A 25,804-nucleotide genomic window follows, 5' to 3' on the forward strand; every position below is an offset into this window, starting at 1 on the left:
TTGAGACTTAATACTTTGTAAAAAACTTTATGCCTAATAAAACATATCTTAATTCTTAATAGGAAAATTAATCACATTCTTTCTTCTTAGATTTAGAACTACAAAAATACATCCTGAGACCTTTTGAACTAAACTGGATGGGGTTAGACTAAGGTCACGCTAGATCAGATGACTACATTCTGTCTTCCCTGGAGACCAGGCAGTACTTCCATGCGCTGCCATTAGATAGCAGCACAGTACACGCCATCATTCATATCTCCCCCAGTCTCTCCTGTTAAGGTTGGAATTATCTCAGTTACACACACACACACACACACACACACACACACACACATTCTACTTCAATTAGTGCAGTCAGCAACTCCAGAAAAGAGTAATTCAATTAGTGCATTGTGGAGCTCTACAATACCTCTAAGCAGATGTTCACCATCTTCAAGAACTGGAGCTAGGTTTAAAACACCTGTACCACTCAAATATGCCACTATATTATGTCATTTATCAAAGTACTTACATATGCTTTTCTGACTTCAAAGAAAAGGTGAAGAAACACACTCAGGCTAAGTTCCTAGAGATTTTTCCATCATCTACACCAAAGAAATATACTCAATTTTAGGCTGCAGTAATTAAATTATATAACCCAAATTATGTTCAAAACAAGATGTGTCACTGTATTCTACACTTTTGCAGCACTGCCTCTAGTTATGCATGCCACATTGTAACAAGGCCACTGCCAAGATGGAATGCATTCATAAGGAGGGACAATCAGAATGATTAACACTCTCCATCAAAATACAGGGTTATGAAAATGACAGGAATGATTATTAGCATTTTCCAAAGAAATACTAACAGAACCAGGAATATTCACTCTGGGCACAGCAAATATAAGCAACATGATAGCTATCCTCAAACATATAAATACATGAAAAAGAAAACAATTACTTTGTATTACCACAAATGGTAGGTGAGTAAGAAGTCTGACTCCTTGAGAGAAAATTTTCTAACAGAACCAACAGTGAAGAAGAAAGCAAGATGCCTCAAGAAGTTCAGCTTGCCAATAATGGCAGTGATCTGGCAGAGATTAGATGGCCCCTTGCCAAAAACACTTCATAAAGGATTCCTATATATAACTAGATGGCCTTCTGACATCATTTCCAACACTGAAATTCTATGGTTCTATGAATATACTAATTTTTGCTTATAATGCAAGCCTGGACTTTAAGTAATAAAGCTAATCATTATTATGGAGGGGTGGCTGTATAAAAGCCCATGGGCTGTGAGGCATTTTCATAGTGATTGCTGCATGATAATACACCAAGGAAGAAGAAAATTTGTACAGTTTCTCTGTTTTAAGATTTAGGAGGTCCCATAAATGTAGATATTTCTAGTCTTATTTCTTAGATAAGCACTTGCACTCCTCTTGTTCTTCCAAGATTGAAAAGAATGGTTTGTTTTTACTTATCCTCAGGATATCAGCCAATGAGAAATCAATTTCTAAAAGAATGGTTTTTGAAAACTCCCCCATTGAGTCAAGACACTGGGTTCTCACACCTTAAATGCAAATCTACATCAATATTTATGCTTTAAAAATATAGAGCAATACTTAAAACAACAGTAAGTAATTCTCAATATCCCTCCCTTTTGCCTTGCTTTCTCTGTGCTGTACTTGGTAAGTGAGGACATAATTCTGGGTACAAGGGAGCAGGACACTATTTTACAAATACCATCTCCTCTTTCTAGCATGCCCTCAAAGCAGGGAATTAAGAAATGTCAGGAATGATTACCACCATTTTTCCAGTGCATTTCACTATGTATTCATGATAGAGAATAGCTCCTGCCTTTCACATTTGCAGAGGGAGAAGACTAAGCTAAACAGCTGTGCTTTAAAAGCATCAATAAGAGTTAATTCAAGTACTTTCAACACAAACTCCTTTTTCATACTCCAGAAGAATTCCAAAAGGTCATTCTCACTCAAAACTTTACTTGTAAGGTCTAGGCCCCCAAAATGAATTAAGATAAAAGCACATATCTGACAATAGAGCTGTTTTCTTAGAAAGAAAGAAAATTTTTTTCTATAAAATATGTTGTTTTAAGATATTCTGCAACTTAAATAGCAATAGAAAACTCATTCTATTACTAGAATATATTTTCCAAGAAATCTATGATTTGGCTTTCTCAACAAAAATTTTCTATTCATGTGCCATTAAGCTGTACTAATACAAACACAATGGTTCTTACATATTATCTATTCATCAACCTTCTTACTAAAAATATGAATTCGGCACTTTTTTTTTAAAAAAAGATATTTTTTTCTTGCCAAACGTTTAAGGCTTTCAATAATGAACCACTTGCCAAAACTGTGAATAATCAGAGGAATAAATAACATAGCTGGGTTAATTTTTATTTGACTGGCAATACTGCCATATAGAAGGCTATCAGTTTAACAAACTATGTCACTCCATTTCCTATATTTACCCACTACCACCTTCCCAACTTCCTGCCTCCACAAAAACAGAACCAGGACCTAAGCTGATTCCTCCTTAGAATAGAATGTATTCCGTAAACCCCAATATTAGTTTACTAACCCAGCTTCAGTCTCCTTTTGCCCACACCTCACAGCCTGCATTTATGTTCCAGTATTACGTTTATTTGTTGGCTCCATCAGCACCACTTCTCTTTAACATTGTCCCTTTTCATGCATTTAAGGCAACTACTTCCAACCCTATCAATGAAAGCAGACAAATGGGGGATAAAGGAATGAACTGCAAACACCTCAAACAAGAAAGGTTGCTTAAAAAACCAAGTGTCACATTCTGACAGTTCAATATTTCATAGCCAATACAAGGAATGTGCAACAACACTGCAACTTTAAATCTTTTCCTCCTATGTCAGTCTCTCTTTCTCTCATTGTAATGCCAAAGGGAACAGCAATCAGAGTGGAGATGTTCAACGTGATAGAGGTCAGGACACCATCGGATCAACGTACCAGAAACACGACCTTGTTTATTTTTTTTCCACAGTATTATTGTTTACAGGGTGCTTTGCTCATGTACCTTGTGGTTCTTAGCTAAAAGATGAAATTACAGCCCAGGATGAAGCGCTCAGGCACACATCCAATTTGTGTTTCCATCTCTGAAAACAAAAAGCTTCTAAGGCCCTCAGGCTGCCATTCAAACTTGGAGGCTGACATTTTTAACAGCATGAACCAGAGACTGGCAGAGAGAATGATCTAATGCATTTCTGACTTGTCAATCAAAGATCTCACCTCTGCTGTCTTGTAAACAGTTGGGGGCCATCTAACTACATTCATAAACCTACGGAGAGCTTACTGCCAGCTAGGGTGCTGGAGCCACATGCTCTGGCTTCTATTCACCAAAATCATGATTCAGTTTTATAATCTCACTGTAAATAGTCTGTAGGCACATTTCCAAGACTACTGGAATAGAACCAGAGTAGGGAATACAAAAGAGATTTTGGTCAAATATTGTGTTATCTTCAAGCTGTTGGAATCCTGTACCCATTTTATCCTCATTTTACCAATTCTCCCCAAAGGACTGCACTATGCTACAACTGAAATGCTTAAAAAAAATTAATGACCTGACAATGTAAAAATCTAGGGGAAATATACTAATATTATACTAGAAATTTCCCTTATGTTTTATTACCAGTAAAGAAACAGGCACTCCCCAAAACACAGCTCATGCAAAGGGCAGACACTGGAATGAACAATAGCAACTATATTTTAGTAAAACTAATCATGTGCTTTCTTTCAAATATAAAACTTCTCATGTTCATATACAAAAGCTGTGCATAAACTAGTTTTAAATACTGCAATATATATTTGTGTGTGTGAAACACAAAAAGATAAAACGAGTACTTATCCCTGTATACCTTCTCTTCTGTTTATGATCTTTAACACAAAAAAATTAGATCAAATCAGGTTAAGATGTGAACTTTTTGCTAAAGGATCATATATAAAAATGAATTTACTCTTTTTATGTCAATTTTACTGGGTACAGAATTCCAATTTAATTCATACCAAGCCATAGATACTAGGTTTGCGACAAAGGTCTCGAGAATTTGAATGGTACACCTGAGAACTTTAAAATGCAGGTGACAGACAACCCAGCAGGGAAAAGTACACTGCAAAATCCCGTTTCATGATGATGTACTGCATCTTAGGCCCAAATAACTATTTCAAAATATAGACTTGGTTTCCAGAGGACTGGGCCAGAGAATATAGAAAAGCTCACAGCTATTCAACGTCACTCTTAGGAAAAACAGAACTCATGGGTATCACCCCACAATGGTAAAGTACTGCAATTCTCAGAGGCCTAAGCAGCTAAACAGTCAAGAGATTGGTCTTTTTTTTTCCCCCCAATGAGGCCTACATAAATAACCTGGATTTCTCTCATCATGAAAAATGACAGTTTCCTAAATGCTGCCTGTCTACCAAGATTCCATATCCTGACAGTCCACATAAAATACCAAGTCTAAAAACTAACACAAGGAAGGACAGCAAGACAATAAAACACTACCACATAAAACAGCACAATAGTGAAAGAAGGTACAAATGGCTGTGGCAGGCAGTCACAAAACAACCAACAATGATTCCTGAATAGCACATAAGGAACTCCTGTGGTACTTTGGCCTCTACTCAGCACACAGATGGCAATAACAAGAAGGTAATCTTGGAATATAAAGAAAGTAATATGTACCTCTCCAGAGGATACAGGTGAGCCTTAACTGCCCACAGGAAGAATTTCTCTGGTAAGGACAGTACATCCACAGAGGATCCCATCACCCTTAAAGTTTTCATCAATTTGATTTTTCCGGTCTGTGCTTCTTATATTGGGGCAACTCCAGGCGCCCTGGAGTACCTATACTCTCTCTTCTGCCATTAGGGGTCATGTTAAGTTAGGGCAGTTAGGTAAAATCTGACATTATTCAACATAAAAGCAATAAGCCCTCTTTGTGGAGTGAAAAGTTTAATTTTTCAGATCCATCAGGAAATATAACAAAAAAATTTTTTTAAGGAAATCTGATCATCTTACAATAAGATGATCTTGTTTAATCTAGATATTAGGTAATGTTGCAAATTAGCCTGTAAATGAACATTACCTGCATCACAAACACGTAAAAATACTTAGCAATGGAGGAATCTATTATTACCAAACTTAAAACAGAGTATTTAGAACAACCAAGTAGGCATCCTGAAAGACAAATCAGTCCTAATGGTGTCATTCTTCCAAGACAATTTCTAGCATAAAGTAAAATACACCAAATTCAGGTCATCTCTAACTTTTCTTAGTTAAATATACATAAAAGTTGAAAGGGTAGAAGCTGAACAATAAGTTTCAATTTTAGCTAAAATGTTTTAAAATCCATAATTATACTTTCTTTTTAATAAATGATCTTCAATAATATATTTCCAACATTTTGCACATATACTTTAATTTTGTTCTCAATCAAGGCTAAAGGGTCACTTTCAGTGTCCCTAATGATCTCCATCCTTTCTGTAGACTGTAGTTTATCACTATGATCATTTTAATTCTCCCGGTGTCTATTCTTGTATAGAATAAGGGTAAAATGCAATAAAAGTCAAATAATTGTACAAACACACTGCTGTGAAGATAAAGACGTTGACATCATTGAAACTGAACTGTTAGCTGGCTGGCAGAGCCACTATTTAATAGCTTGAAATGTGCATTTGTTCATCAACAAGAGTCCAAATTCAACATACAAAATCCAATTCAGAAGGGATCATCGTAGTGTGAGTTGTATGAAAGCCAAAGGTATAAATCTGCCCATAAATCAGACTCAGCATGTTTTCCTTTTTTCCATGTAAATGTGTAGTCTTTGGAATGATTGTTTAATTATCATGACTTCTTTCTGAATAAAGAATACTTGTGTGTATGTATGTGCAGGTACCCCCAGCAATTCAATGCTTTCTCTCTTCCCACCCTATATATGTTATTTAATAATTTTCTTCAAATTATCTAAGTCCATTCATTCATTCAGCAAAAATTCATAAAGCACATACTCTGTATCAAGCACTTATACTGTGCTTGACATTGGCAATATAAACAAAATATAGTCCTACTCTCAAGGAACTGAGCAATCACAATAAGCATATCCGTGCTTATGACAGAGGTATCTATTGCATGCTGTTGGTACAGATGCTCTGACTACGTTAAGGCGGGTGAGTGAAAAGATCAGTGAGGGCCTTTATCCTAGAGGTGAAACAACTTGAGCGAACTGTGGAATTTAATTAGCCAGGTAGATAAAAGTGGGAGGCAGGGGGTAAGGGAAGATAAGTGTTTTCAGTAGCGTTCTCCAGGTAGGGAAAACAGGATATGCAAAGACACAGAGCATGGGAGAACACAGCACCTTTGGAGAACTATGAATTTGAAATGGCTAAAACTTACATGGGATAGAGTGACCAAAATCAATGTAACCAGGTGACAAACATAGAATTTAATTAAGTACAGAATAAAGTTGAAAATCAGAAAGTATTACTATCAATAAAATAGTAATATCTGGGAGGACATTAAAATATTTCCTTTTTTCTACTTCTCTGTATTTTCTATAATTATTAAAGTTTTATTTTGCTTTATAATTTTATAATAAAATGGTAATAATAAATATATTTTAAAACAAAATTATATTTGCCTGGGCATGCCTGTGTGTGTACATGCATGCATAAATGGATGTCATTCTAGACTGAAGGAAACTAGCATATTGATTGATGATTATCTTAAAGTAGAAGGAGTATGAGTGATACTTTCTTGTTTACATATTTACCAAATAGTTTGCATATTCTACTATAAACAATAAGTTAGTTTTATAAACAGATGAAAATGTAGGGTTTCCCCACACACAAAACAAAAACATTTTTGACTTCTCACTATATGCAAACTCCTAATGTAAGGAGTATAGCTAGGATAAACATAGGTCAAATGTCAACATATGCACAAAAAAGAACTGAATTTCTTTTTTAGTTTTATTGTACTCGATTTACAATGTTGTGTTAATTTCTTCTGTACAGCAAAATGACTCAGTTATGCATATATATATATTTTTTCATATTCTTTTCCATTATCATTTGTCACAAGATATTGACTATAGTTCCCTGTGCTATACAGTAGGACCTTGTAGTTTATCCATCCCATATACATAGTTTGCCTCTGCTAAATCCCAAACTCCCATTCCTTCCCTCCCGTACCCTTGGCAACCACAAGTCTGTTCTCTATATCTGTGAATCTGTTTTTGTTTCGTAGATATGTTGATTGGTATCATATTTTAGATTCCACATGTAAGTGATATCTTATGGTATTTGTCTTCCTCTTTCTGACTTACTTCCTTTAGTATGATAATCTCTAGGTCCATCCATGTTGCTGCAAATGGTATTATCTCATTTTTTTTGATGGCTAATATTCCATTGTATATATATATATACCACATCTTCTTAATCCATTCATCTCTCAATGGACATTTAGGTTGCTTCCATGTCTTGGCTATCGTAAATAGTGCTCCTATGAACACAGGGGTGCATGTATCTTTCCAAATTATAGCTTTGTCTGGGTATATGCCCAGGAATGGGATTGCTGGATCATATGGCAACTCCATTTTTAGTTTTTGGAGGAACCTACATACTGTTTTCCATAGTGGCTGCACCAATACACTCCCACCAACAGTGTAAGAGCATTCCCTTTTCTCCACACCCTCTTTAGCATTTGTTATTTGTAGACTTTTTAATGATGGCCATTCTGACTGGCGTGAGGTGGTACCTCATTGTAGTTTTGATTTGCATTTCTCTAATAGCGCTGTTGAGCATCTTTTCAGGTGCCTATTGGCCATCTGTATGTCTTCTTTGAAGAAATGTCTATTTAGGTCTTCTGCCCTTTTTCAGTTGGGTTGTTTGTTTTTTGTTGTTGAGTTATATGAGATGTTTGTATATTTTGGAAATTAAGCCCTTGTCATTTGCATCATTTGCAAATATTTTCTCCCATTCCACAGGTTGTCTTTTCATTTTGTTTACGGTTTCCTTCGCTGTGCAAAAATTTGTAAGTTTGATTAGGTCCCATTTGTTTATTTTTGTTTTTATTTCTATTGCATTGGAAGACTGACCTAAGAAAACATTGGTAGATAAGATTTATGTCAAAGAATGTTTTGCCTATGATCACTTCTAGGAGTCGTATGGTGTCATATCTTACATTTAAGACGTTTATTTATTTATTTACTTATTTATTTTTTTATTTTTTGGCTGCACCAGGTCTTAGTTGCAGCATACGGGATCTTTCAGTGCTGCACGTGGGATTCTCTCTAGTTGTGGCGTGTGGGCTCCAGAGTGCGTGGCCTTAGTAATTGTGGTGCGCGGACTCTCTAGTTGTGGTGCATGGGCTCCAGAGCGTGCGGGCTCAGTAGTTACAGCACGTGGGGTCCAGAACATGTGGGCTCTGTAGTTGCGGCACACGGGTTCTCTAGTTGTGGTGTGCAGGCTTAGTTGCCCCGAGGCATGTGGGATCTTAATTCCCTGACCAGGGATCTTAATTCCCTGACCAGGGATCGAACCCGTGTCCCCTGCTTTGGAAGGCAGATTCTTAACCACTGGGCCACCTGGGAAGTCCCATGTTTAAGTCTTTAAGCCATTTTGAGTTTATTTTTGTGCAAGTTGTGAGAGTATATTCTAACTTCTTTGATTTACATGCAGCACCACTTGCTGAAGAGACTTTCTTTTTCCCATTTTATATTCTTGACTCCTTTGTTGAAGATTAATTGACCATAGATGTATCGGTTTTTTTCTGGGCTCTCTATTCTGTTCCATTAATCCATATGCCTGTTTTTATGCCAATACCACACTGTTTTGATTACTGTAGCTTTGTAGTATTGTCTGAAGTCTGGGAGGGTTATGCCTCCTACTTTGTTCTTTTTCCTCAGGATTGCTTTGGCAGTTCTGGGTCTTTTATAGTTCCATATAAATTTTAGGATTAGTTGTTCTAGTTCTGTGAAAAATATCATGGGTAATTTGATAGGGATCACATTAAATCTGTAGATTGCTTTGGGCAGTGTTGCCATTTTAAAAATATTAATTCTTCTAATCCAAGAGTATGAGATAACTTTCCATTTCTTTGAATCATCTTTAATATCTTTTATCAATGTTTCGTAGTTCTCAGCATATAAGTTTTTCACCTCCTTGGTGAGGTTTATTCCTAAGGTTTTTTTGTTTTGTTTTCTGATGTAATTTCAAAAGGGACTGTTTGCTTACATTTCTGATATTTTTAGTGTAAAGAAATGCAACCAATTTCTGTGTGCTAATCTTGTATCCTGCTACCTTGCTGAATTTGTTTATCAGTTGTAGTAGTTTTTTTGTGGAGTCTTTAGGGTTTTCTATATATAGTATCATGTCATCTGCATATAATGACACTTTTACCTCTTCCTTACCTATTTGAATACGTTTTTTTTTTTTTTCTTGTCTGATGGCTGTGGCTAAGACTTCCAATACTGTGTTGAAGAGAAGTGGTGAGAATGGGCACCCTTGTCTTGTTCCAGATTTTAGCAGGAAGGCTTTCAGCTTTTCACCATTGAGTATTATATTGGCTGTGGGTTTGTCATAAATAGCTTTTATTATGTTGAGATATGTTCCCTCTACACCCATTTTCGTAAGGGTTTTTATCATGAATGGATGTTGCATTTTATCAAATGCTTTTTCTGTGTCTATTGAGATGATCATGTGGTCTTTGTCCTTTCTTCTTTTTTTTTTTTTAATATTTATTTATTTGGCTGTGCCAGGTCTTAGTTGCAGCATGTGGGACCTAGCTCCCTGACCAGGGATCAGACCCGGGCCACCTGCATTGGGAGCACGGAGTCTTAACCACTGGACCACCAGGGAAGTCCCTGTCCTTTCGTTTGTTGATGTGGTGGATGACACTGATTGATTAGTATGACACTGTTGAACCATCCTTGTGACCCTGGGATGAATACAACTTGGTCATGGCTTTATGTGTTGCTGGTTTCGGTTTGCTAATATTTTGCTGAGAATTTTTGTGTCTACATTCATCAAAGATACTGGCCTGTAATTTTCTTTTTTGGTAGTGTCTTCATCTGGTTTTGGTATACGGGTGATGGTGGCTTCACAGAATGTCTTTGGGAGCGTTCAAAAGGAGCTGAAGTTTTTATTAAATAGAAATTATGCAGTACTGAGATGATTTATATACAGTGGGAGGGCGGTCAATTAGGACTTTGGTAAGTAAGCATTTTTGTCATGGGGTAATTTTCCTTACAGTGTTGTTTTGTAATAAGTTTTACATGTTCATTTACATTCAGTGTGATAATCCATATTCCCCTAAAACCTCAAAAGTAAAATAAGGCTTCCATACATGTATATATACGTATATTCTGAATAATGCTTAATTTTCCTAGTATTGCTCCACATTAACATTTCATGTAGTAGATGGTAAGATTTAGTAGACTTCTAAGTATTTTTCTTTCTTAATTTTATTGAAGTATAGTTGATTTACAATGTTGTGTTAATTTCTGCTGTACAGCAAAGTGACTCAGTTATACATATACATATGCTTTTTCATATTCTTTTCCATTATTGTTTATCACATACTGAATATAGTTCCCCGAAATCTAAGTATTCTTAAACAGTAAAATATATTACATAATCTCTCCTGAAGTCAATCCTCAACAATTTCAACCTTTGACAAGGGACCCTAGCTAATATTAAAATACTATATGATTCAAGCTCAAAAATTCCTTAAAATTACTAGCTACACTTGACACCTAAAATATTCTAAGGCCATATAAATCCACCTATATTCTTTTTTTTTTAAGGCACTGACTAGTACATTTTTAAAAAATATTTATTTATTTATTTGGTTGTGCTGGGTCTTAGTTGCAGCTCACAGGCTCCTTAGTTGCAGCACATGTGCTCCTTAGTTGCGGCCAGCAGGCTCCTTAGTTGCGCCTCACAGGCTCCTTAGTCGCGGCTCGTGGGCTCCTTAGTTGCAGCTCACAGGCTCCTAAGTTGTGGCTTGCTGGCTCCTTAGCTGTGGTATGCAAACTCTTAGTTGTGGCATGCTTCTGGGATCTAGTTCCCTGACCAGGGATCGAACCCGGGCCCCCTGCATTGGGAGCGCAGAGTCTTAACCACTGCACCACCAGGGAAGTCCCAACCTATATTCTTATTGTTAGAATTTCTCTTCTTCTTTAATGTCTAAAGAAAATAAAGGATCTGAATTACTCAGCTATTTTTAAGCACTTTCTATTGCTCAGTCTCATTTAATAGTACAGATTACGACTGCCATTTGCTGAGGATAAACAAATGATTACACAAAATACACCCACTGTTAATCAACAGAAATCCTCTTAATCACCTATTGACTTTCCAGGACAAAACAATGGAATGATGGAAATGAAAATACGTTCAAACTAAACAGGTCCTCAAAGAATCTATTTAAATAATATTTATAGCATCTTCTTTACCACTAGTTTTTTTTTTTAATATTTATTTATTTATTTGGCTGCACTGGGTCTTAGTTGCAGTACACAGGATCTTCAGTTGCAGCATGCAGGATCTTTTAGTTGTGGCATGTGAATTCTTAGTTGCAGCATGTGGGATCTAGCTCCCTGACCAGGGATCGAACCCATGTCCCTTCCACTGGGAGCGTGGTGGCTTAACCACTGGACCATCAGGGAAGTTTAAAATGTGTGGTTTGTAATGTCAATAATCAAACCATCCCAATGTTGCCATTTCCATGTGAGTTACTGAGGATAATACAACATATTCAGCAACAACTCTATGGCTCTTCCTTTTCTATTGCCACAGAATTTTTACTTCGAAGGTGCTTCAAATTCACTAAACATTTGCGATAATTTCAAAGAAAAAATACTATGAAACTATTACTAAGTCACTTCCTTAAACATGTTCAGCAATATTAGTAGAAATGAGTATTCCTACTGGGACAACCACTTTGAAGAATTACTTGAACTATATCTTTTAAAGTTAAAAATACACTTTCTCTATGACCCAGCAATTCCACTCTTAGGCATTAAGCCAAGAGAAATAAAAATCCATGTCACAAAAAGACATACAAACTGTATACTGTAGCTTTATTCATAGTAGACAAAAACAGGAACAATCCAAATGTCTACCAATAGATGAATGGAAAAACAAATTGTAGTATATTAATGCAATGGAATTTATTTAGCAATAAAAAAGAATAAGTTACAGACAAACATAACAAAATGGATAAATCTCAAAAACATTATGCTAATCAAGAGGACACAGGGAATTCCCTGGCAGTCCAGTGGTTAGGACTCTGTGCTTCCACTGCAGGGGGCAGGGGTATGATCCCTGGTCAGGGAACTAAGATCCTGCATGCCATGTGGCACGGCCAGAAAAAAAAAAAAAAACAGACACGAAAGAATGTAGACTCTGTGACTGCATTTATATAAGGTTCAGGTACAGGCAAATCTAATCTTCAGAGACAAATCAGAACAGTAATTGCATATGGGATATGGGTACTAACTGGAAGGGGATACAAAGGAACTTTCTCAGATTATGGAAATGTTCTATATCTTGAGAGTGAGATTACACAAATGTATACATTTGTCAAATTCATCTACGGGTACACAAGGTGTGTATATTTTACTGTATGTAATTTTTACATAAACAAAAATCTAAATAAGGCAAAACTCAAGCAAGAAAGATACAAATGTACTAAGATTGTTTTAATTCTAGTAGTGGAAACAGGGAAGACTAGACTTAAGTCTACATCTGCCAATTAGTCAATCAGCAATATTGAGCACCTGTGCACAATGAACCTGACATAGAACAAACTGTTGAATTAATAGAATAAAACCAGCATATAAGCCCATTTCTTCCATTTTTGCTACAGAGAACTTAATGATTTCTCCGAAGATAAGAAAAGAAAAATAAACATTCATTCTTATAGCAATGTTGGGGAAAGCAAAATTTTCTCAATACCTGAACCAAATGTAGGCTTTGCTATGATACAGAACTGGGCTGTAAGGTATGAAAAAAAAAAAAGATTTAATTCAACAGTGTACTGTTTTATACCAAGGTGAAACATTATTTGCTGAAAGCTTCCAAACCTAGTCCTCTGTGCAGTTTTCTGATAATATAGAACCCTTTTCTCTTCCAGACCCTGTTCTATGTGAAACAGGAAGGAAGCAGGCAGGGCACAACCTTTAAAAGAATGACATAGCCACAGGATATGACAAAAAATGGTTAGAACTAACTAGATCCAAGATGGTGGAAGAGTCAACTACCCGTAGACCTTGAGCTTCATTATACACTCATTGTACTACATCAGCATGCTAAATGACACACCCACCAGTGCCATGACAGTTCTGAAGCTAACCATAAAAGACCAAAAAGTGGGCAGTAGCCCAACTCCTGGAAATCCCTGCCCCTTCACCTGAAATAGTTGGAATAATCCTCCCACACATTAGCCTATGAAGTTAACCAGCCCATAAAAACTAATCAAGCCATATTTCAGGGCCTCTCATCTTCTGAGATGCCCCACACTCTGTGGAGTGTGTCTTCCCTATAAATAAATCCACTTCTTACATATCACTTTGCCTCTCATTGAATTCTTTCTGTGATGAGACATAAAGAACCTGAGCTTCATTAAGTCCTGAGACCAGGTGTGTAATCTCAATTAAAAGACAGTGGGTTTAAGTCTCTATCTGAGTTGCATGGTTTCATAAGGACTTAATAAAAGTCAACTCATACCCTAACAACAACCCTATGAGATAGATACTATTATCATCCCTACTTAACTGATAAGGAAACTGAGGTATAAAGAAGTCAAGTAACGTTACACGTAGACAGAGCCAGGCTCAAATCTCAAGCAGTCTGGTGCCGGGGTGAAACTGAGCAGAACCCTACAGGGCCCTCCCTGGTACAAAAGCCTTTTTCTTGTTTGCAGGAAAAAAAGGCTTCAGCTTCCTAGACCTTCCCTGAGTTCCAATGGGCAGATTCAAACAGTTACTAATTAAGAGAGGAAATGAAGAAACAAAGGAAAGGAGTCAAGAAACAATAGTGCAGCAATGGGGCAGGGTCCTTGTTCCTCTTCAAGGGATATACATAACAATCTGATACACATCTCTGAGTTTCATCTACAGGAACTAAGGCCCCCCCACCCAGGGGGAAGATGGTAACTTCAAGCTAAGCAACTACCACATGGACCCAAGACTGGTTGGAACCAGAAGGCTAATGACTGAGATTCCTGAAACACCACCCTGTTATCACACTACCAACCAATCTGAGAAAGGTCACACACCCTGCAGTCCTCCCCACCAAATTTTGAGCAAGAGCTGCCCATTCTCCTTGCTTTGCCCTTGTAATAAACCTTTTTCTGCTCCAAATTCTGACAGTTCAGTTTGTTTGGCCTTACTGTGCGTAAGACACAAGAACTTGGGTTTGACAAGGGCTCTTAACCACCACACCATATACTGGCCTCTGGGCTTCTTTTCTAAGATGTTTTTTAAGCATCTCTTTTCTGCCTATGTCACACAATTTCACTCCTGCAATACAATTCAAGGCCCACACACCAATTTATTCTGAATTTTTCAGCAAAAATCTCCAAATCAATTTGTCTCCAATATACTCCAGAAGTACAGTAATTTATAAGGGGACTCAATATTTTAAAAAATAGATATTTGTTGATTTTTTTGATTAAGACTAAATAAAGCCCTGACAGTGATGGTAATTTTGTTCACAAATCTTTCCTACTGGCCTTAGATTCAAAATTGTTTTAGGCTGAAAGAAATTTGGAATTGTTCTTCATATCTTAGTGTCCAAGTCAGATGATTTTGACTTGTACAATTTTTAGTTGCACATGATTATCTTTACCACTTATCTAACATAGTTCAAATCATCAGCTTTTATTGAGCCCCAACTACTAAAAAGGAGGTCAATGGATAAGTGTAAGAGATTGCTTCTGCTTTCAAAGAATTTTCTAGCCTAACATTTCTCATATTAAGCTAGGATACAATAACTACTAGGATCTATTGAATTCCCAGCCCCACATTCCAGGGTGGGAAGAAGCATGTGGGTGGCAATGTAGTGTCTTCCTATTGTTTGAATTTGCATTTCCCCAATGTCTAAACATATAGAGGATCTTTTCATGTGCTTATTTGCTGTCTGTGTATCTTTTTTTGGTATTATATCCATTCAAATTTTTTGCTCATTAATCGCCCTTTTTTATTGGGTAGTTTATCTTATTATTTATTGTTTTGTAAGAGTTCTGAATTCAAGTCTTTCATCAAATATGTATTTTACAAATATTTTCTTCCAGTCAGTGCCTTACTTGTTCATTTTCTAAACAGTATCTTTTTAAAAATCAGACGTTTTAAACTGTGATTAAGTCCAACTTATTTTTTTTTATGGTTCATGTTTTTTGTCTTCTTGAAAAAATATTTTCTAATGTGAAGTCACAATGAATTTTTTTCTCGCTCATTTTCTTCTAGTAGTTTTATACTTTTAGCTCATATTTAGGTCTACAATCCAGTTTGAGTTAATTTTTGAATATGGTGCAATATATCTAGTCAAGGTTCATTATTTTGCATATAGATGTCCAACTGTTCCAGCATGATTTGTTAAAAACACTGAGACCAATGCTTTTAATATAATAGAGCACAAGAAGTTCATTGATATCTTTCAGATTCTATACAACTAATCTTTAAGAAATCACAACTACCTGAAAGGATATTAAAACACTTTTATGTTTTCAAACTATGTATCTGTGTGAGGCTGGAATTCTACATGTATTACAAGCAAAACACCACATCACAACTTACTGAATGCAGAAGCAGACATGAGAATCCAGCTCTCTTATTAATCCAGACATTAAAGAGACTGTAAAAATGTAATACAATGCTAGTCTTAAATTTTTGTATTAGAAAATAGGTTTTTTTAAATAAAAACATTCACATGCATTAACATATAATGGATTTATTGTAGCTATTTTAGTCAGTTATTTTTAATGAATAAATTAATATTTAATTTTTTTCTCAGTTCTAATTTCAAATATAATAAATATAAATAGATATATCCCATATAAACAAAACCACTTTGGAGTCCTCAATAATTTTTAACAGTGCAACGGAGTCCTGACATCAAAACCAAACTGCCCACATCTCTTCCCTCAATTACTGAAATTATCTTTATGATAGCTAGAGTAATACAACTAAATGCAAATCTGATCAGGTCAAACTTGTGTTTAAATACTTTCAACAGGAAATTCTCTGGTGGCACAGTGGTTAAGAAGCCGCCAGCCAATGCAGGGGACACGGGTTCGAGCCCTGGTCCGGGAAGATCCCACATGCCGCAGAGCAACTAAGTCTGTGCGCCACAACTACTGAGCCTGCACCCTAGAGCCCACGAGCCACAACTACTGAAGCCCATGTGCCTAGAGCCCAGGCTCCGCAACAAGAGAAGCCACCACAATGAGAAGCCCACGCACAGCAAGGAAGAACAGCCCCTGCCTGCCGCAACTAGAGAAAGCCCACGTACAGCAACAAAGACCCAATGCAGCCAAAAATAAATAAATAAATTTATTAAAAAAAATACTTTCAACAGCTTAGTACTCTTAGCATCAAGATGAAACATTCAATGGCCGACAAATCCTGCCATGATCAAGCTTCCCCAGTCTTCCCTAACTCTATTCTCCTCTATTCTCCTCATTCTCTGAAATGATAGGTTTCTTTTTCTTTTTTTTTTTTCCCAGCAGAGTCCTTAAATGCACAAAACCCCACCTGTCCTCAGGGCCTTTGAACTGACCTGAAATGTTCTCCCCCACCTCCCTTTTTGCCTAATCCCTACTCATCATTCAGTTCTTAACTCAAACCTTGATTACCTGATCTTCCTTACCCCCACCCTCAGGTTAAATCAGGTTCCTCTTTTATATATTCTTATGGCTCCCTGCACATTTCTGTTAGGGTAACCACTGACCGAAACTGCCTGCCCTGGCCAGGCCGGATAGTAACCACTTGCATGAGGTACCTTACAACAGGAGATCCTGGTAAAGAATGCAGAAACTGACAAGCTATCAACAACCGTAAGAATTAGGGAAAGGTCAAAAGGAGAGAGGAGATGCCAGTCCATATGTCCTACCAACCTCCCAGAATCCTTCCTACTGGAATCCATCTTGGCTGCGTGATGCGCGCGCCACCAGGAAGCACCCTGAGTCAGAATGATTGGCCAGAGACAACCCGGAAACTAACCCCATTACCATAAAACCTGAGACTGCAAGCCATGTGGCAGAGCAGTTCTCCTGGGTTCCCTTACCCTGCTGCTCTCTGCCCGGGCACCCCTTCCCAAAAAGTCTCTTGCTTTGTCAGCACGTGTGTCTCCTCAGACAATTCATTTCCAAGTGTTAGACAAGAGCCCACTCTCAGGCCCTAGAAGGGGTCCCCCTTCCTGCAACATTTCCTTAATAGAACTTATTAGTTTGGGGGATTTGGGGGTTATGTAATTTAAATAGTAATTTAATAGGCCAGACACCATAAAACTCTTAGAGGAAAACAAAGAACACTCTACGACATAAATCACAGCAAGATCCTTTTTAACCCACCTCCTAGAGAAATGGAAATAAAAACAAAAATAAACAAATGGGACCTAATGAAACTTAAAAGCTTTTGCACAGCAAAGGAAACCATAAACAAGACGAAAAGACAACCCTCAGAATGGGAGAAAATATTTGCCAACGAAGCAACTAACAAAGGATTAATCTCCAAACTGTATAAGCAGCTCATGCAGCTCAATATCAAAAAAACAAACAACCCAATCCAAAAATGGGCAGAAGACCTAAATAGACATTTCTCCAAAGAAGATATACAGATTGCCAACAAACACATGAAAGAATGCTCAACATCACTAATCATTAGAGAAATGCAAATCAAAACTACAATGAGGTATCACCTCATACCGGTCAGAATGGCCATCATCAAAAAACCTACAAACAATAAATGCTGGAGAGGGTGTGGAGAAAAGGGAACCTTCTTGCACTGTTGGTGGGAATGTAAATTGATACAGCCACTATGGAGAACAGTATGGAGGTTCTTTAAAAAACTAAAAATAGAACTACCATATGACCCAGCAATCCCACTACTGGGCATATACCCTGAGAAAACCATAACAAAAAGAGTCACATACCACAATGTTCATTGCAGCACTATTTACAACAGCCAGGACATGGAAGCAACCTAAGTGTCCATCAACAGATGAATGGATAAAGAAGATGTGGCATGTATATACAATGGAATATTACTCAGCCATAAAAAGAAACGAAATTGAGTTATTTGTAGTGAGGTGGATGGACCTAGAGACTGTCATACAGAGTGAAGTAAGTTAGAAAGAGAAAAACAAATACTGTGTGCTAACACATATATATGGACTCTAAAAAAAAAAAAGGTTCTGAAGAACCTAGAAGCAGGACAGGAATAAAGACGCAGACGTAAAGAATGGACTTGAGGGCGCGGGGAGTGGGTAGGGTAAGCTGGGACGAAGTGAGAGAGTGGCATTGACATATATACACTACCAAATGTAAAACAGATAGTTAGTGGGAAGCAGCCTCATAGCACAGGGAGGTCAGCTCAGTGCTCTGAGACCACCTAGAGGGGTGGGATAGGGAGGGTGGGAGGGAGACGCAAGAGCGAGGGGATATGGGGATATAAGTATATGTAGAGCTGATTCACTTTGTTATACAGCAGAAACTAACACAACAATGTAAAGCAATTATACTCCAATAAAGATGTTAAAAAATAAACAGTAATTTAATAGCTTAAGATAATATAAATATAATAATCATAATATGTAAAACTTATAAATAAAACTTTGCCTATATGTCATGAGTACTTTTCTAAGTTCAGTAGTTCTCATCAGATTCTCAAAGGAGTACATGACCCCTGTGTACTGAAGAATTAATCTTACCCAAAGACAGGCCTGGTCTTTCCCCTTGGTTACTGGCAGGTGGTATCCCCCTGGAACTTCTTACCTAACAGAACTTTGACTGGGGGCTTTGGCCACAGGACAAATGTGATTCATGATGGGGGCTTTGAGCCACACTCAGTTCCAATCCTAAGAAGGAACAGAGACTAAAAGCATTAGTGTAACCTACAGGAGGGGCTAGAGACTAAAAGTCAGCCATGTGAGCAGCCTGTAATTGAGCCGCAATAAAAACTCTGTACACAAAAAGCTTGGGTGAGTTTCCCTGATTCGCAATATTCTGTGTGTACTGTCACATACAGTGGCACAGAGGAAGTAATGCCATCCATGATCCCATGGGGAGAGGATGACAGGAATTTCTACATTTGGTTCCCTCCAGATTCTATCCTGTATGTCTCTTTTTTTGCTAATTTTAACCTGTATCCTCTGCCTGTAATAAACTGTGAATATAACAGCTTTCAGTGAGTTCTGTGAGTCCTTTCCAGTGAGTTACCAAACCTGAGGCAGGGCTGGGCGGGGGGGCCCTCCTTACAACTGGTATCTGAAGGAGGGAAGTTTTATAGGGACTGTTATCTCAGACTGCAGTCTGGTGAAACTCATTGCAACCCCAATAAGATTTTAGAAAACCAAAAAGCTAGACTGAGTTCCTTGAGAGCCAAAACTTTATCAATATGATATATAGTAAAAAACAAACAAACAAACAAAAATACTATGTTTGAAATAAATTGATACTCTCAGGATATCAATATTCTCTAACATTAACAGCAATAATATTAATGACAATGAAGATAAGGATGATAACAGCAACTATTTACTGCATGCCCTTACTATAGTCTCCACTTACAGATGAATTTAGGGTGAAAATGACTTGCTCAAGATCATACCACTAGTGACAGACAGTATATAAGCTCTGATTTAACTAATTTTAAAGCCTATGCCCTTCACCATATTGTATCTCATAAGACAAGCAAAGGAAGTTTTGCAAAGGACAAATATCCAGCAGCATCATCACTAAAATACTTACATTAAAGTAAGTATTTTCATTAAAGCCAAGTAACTGGGGACTTCCCTGGTGATGCAGTGGTTAAAAATCTACCTGTCAATGCAGAGGACACGGGTTCAAGCTCTGGTCTGGGAAAATCCCACATGGCATGGAGCAACTAAGCCCATGCACCACAACTACTGAGCCTGTGCTCTAGAGCCCACGTGCCACAACTACTGAAGCCCGCGCGCCACAACTACTGAAGCCCGTGTGCCTAGAGCCTGTGCTCTGCAACAAGAGAAGCCACTGCAATGAGAAGCCTGCACACCACAAAGAAGAGTAGCCCCCGCTCACCACAACTAGAAAACGCCTGCGTGCAGCAACGAAGACCCACCGCAGCCATAATAAATAAATAAATTTATTTAAAAAAACCCAAAAGAACATATACAAACACATACATATATAATAGTATAGTAGCAAGGAGACACTCTGAATTGAGCACTTTATATTTTTAGTAATCACAAGAAAAACACAAGAAGGTGCCCAGGCAACTGGTTGTAATTAATTGATGGATTAATTGGCTTTATGTAGGTCCAGAGCAAACATTACATATTGAATGCTATTAATTAATTATTAATATTATTAATAAATGCTATTTATTATTATTATTTATTCACTATCATACTTCTACTAGGTATGAAAACCAACAAGTCAAGTTGCACTATGTCAATTTTGGCAAACCAATCACGATAATAAAAATGTCTCAAGAGTGGATGGATCTGGATCTACATTATAAATTAGAGAACTGAGTGATGTGAAATACAGGCAACATGAAGGAGAAAAGTGAACGTAAGTAAAGGATGGGAAAGAAGGAGAGACACACCAATTAATTAGACACACATACTAATGACCACAAATAACCCACAGAGACAGAGAAAGTACCTGGAAAGCTGTGAGTGCGCCAGTCCCTGGGTTATACAGGCATCGCAGCGAAGGCATGCTGTCCGCCAGGCTGGAGCAGCCCAGCCACAGAGACCTGGGCATAGAGCACTGCAGAGAGAGGACAACTATGAGATGGGACAGTATGAGACAGGATGGCACAGATTACAGGAATTTTCAAGGCTTGGCTAAATACAATATTCCAGTTGCAGCTTGCCTTTATGATAGACACATCTTCAAGAAACATACTACTAACTAGTTCTAACCCCAGAGGGAAACTCAAAAGGGACACTAGTGGCCAAAAAGCAAGAAAAAAAAGTTATAGGTCAAGAAGCCAAATATTTAATAAAATTTTTTATCCCTGTTTGCCTTCTATGTATGAATCTAAAGGAAATCTACTTCTTTTTTTTTTTTTTTTTTGCGGTACGTGGGCCTCTCACTGTTGTGGCCTCTACCGTTGCAGAGCACAGGCTCCAGACGCGCAGGCTCAGCGGCCATGGCTCACGGGCCCAGCCGCTCCGCGGCATGTGGGATCCTCCCAGATCGGGGCACGAACCCGTGTCCCCTGCATCGGCAGGCGGACTCTCAACAACTGCACCACCAGGGAAGCCCAGGAAATCTACTTCTTAACCCAATTAATCAACTCTTTTCCTCTACACACCTCAACTCATCTCCCATAAACTCACCACAGAGTGAAATATTGTGCAGACTAAGCAGAAAAAAGGAATTATTCATGGTAGCATTTCAATATTAGAAATGGTAACTTAGAAGACAAAATATAACAGGAAAGTTAAAGTTTTTTTTTAGAAGGTGGGGAGAAGGAAAAGAAAAAGTATTATACCCCTACCGCTTTGACAGCAACTAACTGCACAGTTTGCATATGTTTTATGTGTCTTGTTAGTCTGCTATTAACCAAAATGCATAGTTACCATAGCAGCTGCCTCTTCATCTTTCCAGATGGATTAAGGGGGGTGGGAATATTGGAGGGAGGAGGCAGGAAGCAATCCAAACAGAAGGGAAAACAACAAGAAAGAAAGAAGCAGAGACAGGGACAGAAAAAGAGGAAAAAAAGAGAACCCCAAAAAGCTGCTGGTCCTAAAACCTTCTAAAAAACAAAAACAAATGTGTAAGTGTGAATATACATATAGTGTATTCAGTAGCAAACAAAAAACAAGGTAGAAATTATGAGTTCTAGTAGTACTAATTAAACAATATTAGTGGTACTCCTCCTGTAGCTTTATGAAACACTGTATCTTTTAGAAGAATTTTTACAATCTTTAGGTTTCCCTCAATGTATCCCAGGCTGAAGCTCTGTCCATCAACTTGGGTGCTATTACAGTCTAATAATACTAAAAAACTAAATACCTGATCACAGCACATATAAAAACAGAAAAATATTTTGAAATATAACAGTCAGTACACATAATACTAAACGTTATAAGCTTTGAAATATTTACTATCATCGTGGGACTTTTTTTCTTCTTAAAACACTTTAGTTGGAGAAATATTAAGGAAACAAAATATGGTATTCATTGTTCACACTATCTATAACTGATGATGTAAGGACAGTATGCTGCAAAGTACTCCAAAAAACGGTGGGCCAATAATTTATTACAACTGAAGTCTGTTAATCAATTGAATGAGTTTACCAGCTTTTAAAAAGCATACACAGCATGTTTTTAAATGCCTGAAACATGTTTTCTACTACCTGAAAGAATCAGAAAAAGAGATTGAAATGTTGCAACAAGGGGCCTGCAGTGCTTTAAGGAGAATATAGTATCTAATGCCCATGAGGTTCAACAGCACAAATTCATTTTCACAAAGAACACTGAAAATCTTGACTCCTCCCCCTATTTGGCTGCATGGGAAAAGCCACAGTTCCTCTTCACTGATAGAAGGCCCTGCAGGCAAAGGGCTGGCCTTAGCATTTACTATATGAAAGCTGAAAGACAAAATCTCCTAAACTCAGGTCCCTGTTGGTCAACTTCTAAGAGTAAAAGAAGCTATAATAATGAACAATAAAAAGATTGCTGCATTGAGACTTTATGTATCCTTAAGCCATGGAATAGAAGAATTCCCTTTTCACTACTATATCAACTAAAAAATTCAGGCCAAGAGAACTATAGTATTCCACAGGCCATGTAATACATTCACACTCTACCTATACAAATTCAATGACTGGCTCTTAAGAATTCCAATTTAGGGACTTCCCTGGTGGTCCAGTGGTTAAGAATCTGTCTTGCAATGCAGGGGACGCCAGTTCGATCCCTGGTCAGGGAACTAAGATCCCACATGCTGTGGGGCAACTGAGCCCGTGCACCACAACTACAGAGAAGCCTGCGTGCTGCAAAGGAAGATCCCCCATGCCACAACTAAGACCTGATGCAGCCAATAAATAAATTAAAAAAAAAGAATCCCAATGTAGTTCACTCACTTCAAAAATGAAACTCCCACTGTCACATAGGATAATCATATCTGCCTACCCTTACTGCACAAGGTTTTGGTAAAATTAAAATAAGGGATCTAAAAATTTCAAGTACAGGGACTTTCCTGGTGCTCCACTGGCTAAGACTCTACACTTCCAATGCAGGGGGCCTGGGTTCAATCCCTGATCAGGGAACTAGATTCCATATGCCGCAACTAAGAGAACTGCATGCTGCAACTAAAGATCCCGCATGCCACAAATGAAGATCCTGCATGCCACAACTAAGACCCAGTGCAGCCAAATAAATAAATATTAAAGAAAAAAACTTCAAGTACAAAAGAAAAAAATATAAAGTGCCATCATTACCAAGAACAGGCTTCCATGAATGCCACTTGCATTTCAAAATGTTCTGGGAAGCCATTATGAACTGCAGATCATTGAATCAATAAATTCATCCATTAATCAAATATTTAGTGTTCATTAGCAGAACAGACACAAGTGGAGTAGAAGGAGAGGAGAAACAAAATTTATCAGGCATAAATTATTTGCCAGTCATTGTGCTAGATCCTTAAAAACATTATTTCACTTAATCATTACAATCCTGTCAAAGAATTATTAGTATTTTCACTTTAACAGGAGAGTAAACTCAAGTTCAGAGAAGTTACAGTGACTGTCAGTGGCAGAAGTAAGACCACAATGTGTTTGTCTCCCAAAATCCACACTTACCACTATAAAGACCTATTCTCAAGTAGTTTACACTCTATTTGAGGGAGATAAATTAACACAAACAGTAACTACAAGGAAAAATACAATAACATACTAAACTGTGTTAGACAATAGCTGCTATATAAGTTTAGTTAAAATTTCTAATTTTTAAAAAGTTCAGACACAGTCTTTAATTTTATTGTAGCACTTGTTACTGTACGTAAATTAATTATATGTTTGCCTCCTCTATCATAATGTATTTCTCAGATATGAGTCATGTCTTTTTTTTTTTAATCTCCAGTATGTGGTCATAGTAGATGGTCAATAAATGTGCTCTTAATAGCAAGTGATCATTGAAAGCTACATATCAAAGAGAAGTAAGGAAACAGTTTTTGCTTATAGAACAGTGAGAATACTGATAAAATAACACTGTTTATTTTACTGAGACTGATCTTACCAGGCTGAAAGGTATGCGTTTTGGATAAATCTCTTTCACGATTCATTATCTTACTCACCTGTAAAACAATCTAGTAAATAAAAAAGATCCAGAGAGGTTAAATAAATTACCAAAAGTGAATGGGTACCACGCAAGTGGTAAATATGGGATTCAAACTAGATATCTGACTACCTAGAATAATGCCACGTAAAAATGGCACTTAAGGATTTCCCTGGTGGTCCGGTGGTTAAGACTCTGTGCTTCCACTGCAGGGAACATGGGTTCAATCCCTGCTTGGGGAAGTTCCGCATGTCGCCACGGTATGGCCAAAAAAAAAAAGGCACTTAAAAAGTCACACATGGAGTTCGTTCATTTATTAAAAAATGTGGAGCCAAAGGTGGTTTAGGGGCACTGGACTGACTCAGAAACTAAAGAAAAGGAGTCCCACCCAAGTGGCCATGTTAATCATCAAAGTAATGGGCAAAGAGAAGACAAACTTACATAAAGAGAAAGATCAACAGGACTTACTGACTGACGAAAAGAACAAAAAAAGATGAGTCAGAAATAACCCAAGATTTCAAATGAATGACTGGAAGAATGGTGGTAGCACTGACAGACACATGTAAATTGAAAACCACCTGTGGGTTTCGGGGTGCTGGGGTGGGGGTGGAGTAGATAAGCTCAGAAATCATAAACATAACAGGATAATAAACCTCTAGTATGTGAGTAAAAATATGGCATGAAAGCATGGGTATAAACCTGTAAGCATTACATAGATGTGGGAAACACTGGCTTCTGTATAAACTACAATGCACTAGGTTAAAAGCATTTGCTGTAAAAATACTAGCGAGATTTTTTTTAATATGAAAAATAAAATTCGATTCCTCTTCTCCCTCATCTCCTTTCCTAACTGAAAAATGAACTTCAACAGCCATTAAGTGAGTACAAGCTAAGTGGGCATCAAACTGAGTGGTATAAGTGGCAACGATGGCCCAATACAGGCTTTTGGAGTCCAACTGGTGTGAGAAAGGTGTCCCTGAGGGGTAAAAGCCCTGGCATAGAGTTTCAGAGCCCAAGTAGGGTGACAGAAAAAAACCTTTACAAGAGGGTGGCCTGGCATGGGGTTCAACAGCCCTAGTGGAGTGAGGAGAGCTTCTACATGGGGGACTGAAGTGGCCGTGAGCAGGATGATGAGCATGTCCACGTGTCCAGGAAGGGCAGGGCAGTGAGGGTTTCCAAAGTGGGCAGAAAAAGACATTCATAGAGTGGAGGGGTAGTGGACAGCACTGAATTCTGACCCAGTGGGGTGAGGGGCAGTGGCCCAGCAAAGAGTTTCAG

At 37.7% G+C, this 25,804-nt stretch overlaps 1 protein-coding gene and 1 long non-coding RNA gene across 15 annotated transcripts in view; both read right to left on the bottom strand.

The window, feature by feature from the left end:
• BTRC (beta-transducin repeat containing E3 ubiquitin protein ligase) overlaps positions 1-25,804 on the bottom strand; it is a 186,815-nt gene that overhangs the window by 109,630 nt on the left and 51,381 nt on the right. For 10 of the 14 annotated variants that reach the window (XM_067709649.1, XM_067709645.1, XM_067709652.1 and 7 more), the window contains exon 2: positions 20,904-21,011. The exons of the other annotated variants lie outside the window; for them this stretch is intronic. In XM_067709649.1, the coding sequence (XP_067565750.1) occupies positions 20,904-21,011 (108 nt within the window). The remainder of the gene's footprint in view (positions 1-20,903; positions 21,012-25,804) is intronic. 14 annotated transcript variants of the gene reach the window in all.
• On the bottom strand, positions 9,690-19,397 carry LOC137208860 (uncharacterized). Its single transcript, XR_010935788.1, has 2 exons — positions 18,965-19,397; positions 9,690-11,218 (listed from the first exon to the last, which is right to left on the bottom strand). It is a non-coding gene; the product is annotated as an uncharacterized lncRNA (long non-coding RNA).

This window comes from Pseudorca crassidens, chromosome 16, assembly GCF_039906515.1.
Source record: "Pseudorca crassidens isolate mPseCra1 chromosome 16, mPseCra1.hap1, whole genome shotgun sequence".
Taxonomy (NCBI): domain Eukaryota; kingdom Metazoa; phylum Chordata; class Mammalia; order Artiodactyla; family Delphinidae; genus Pseudorca; species Pseudorca crassidens.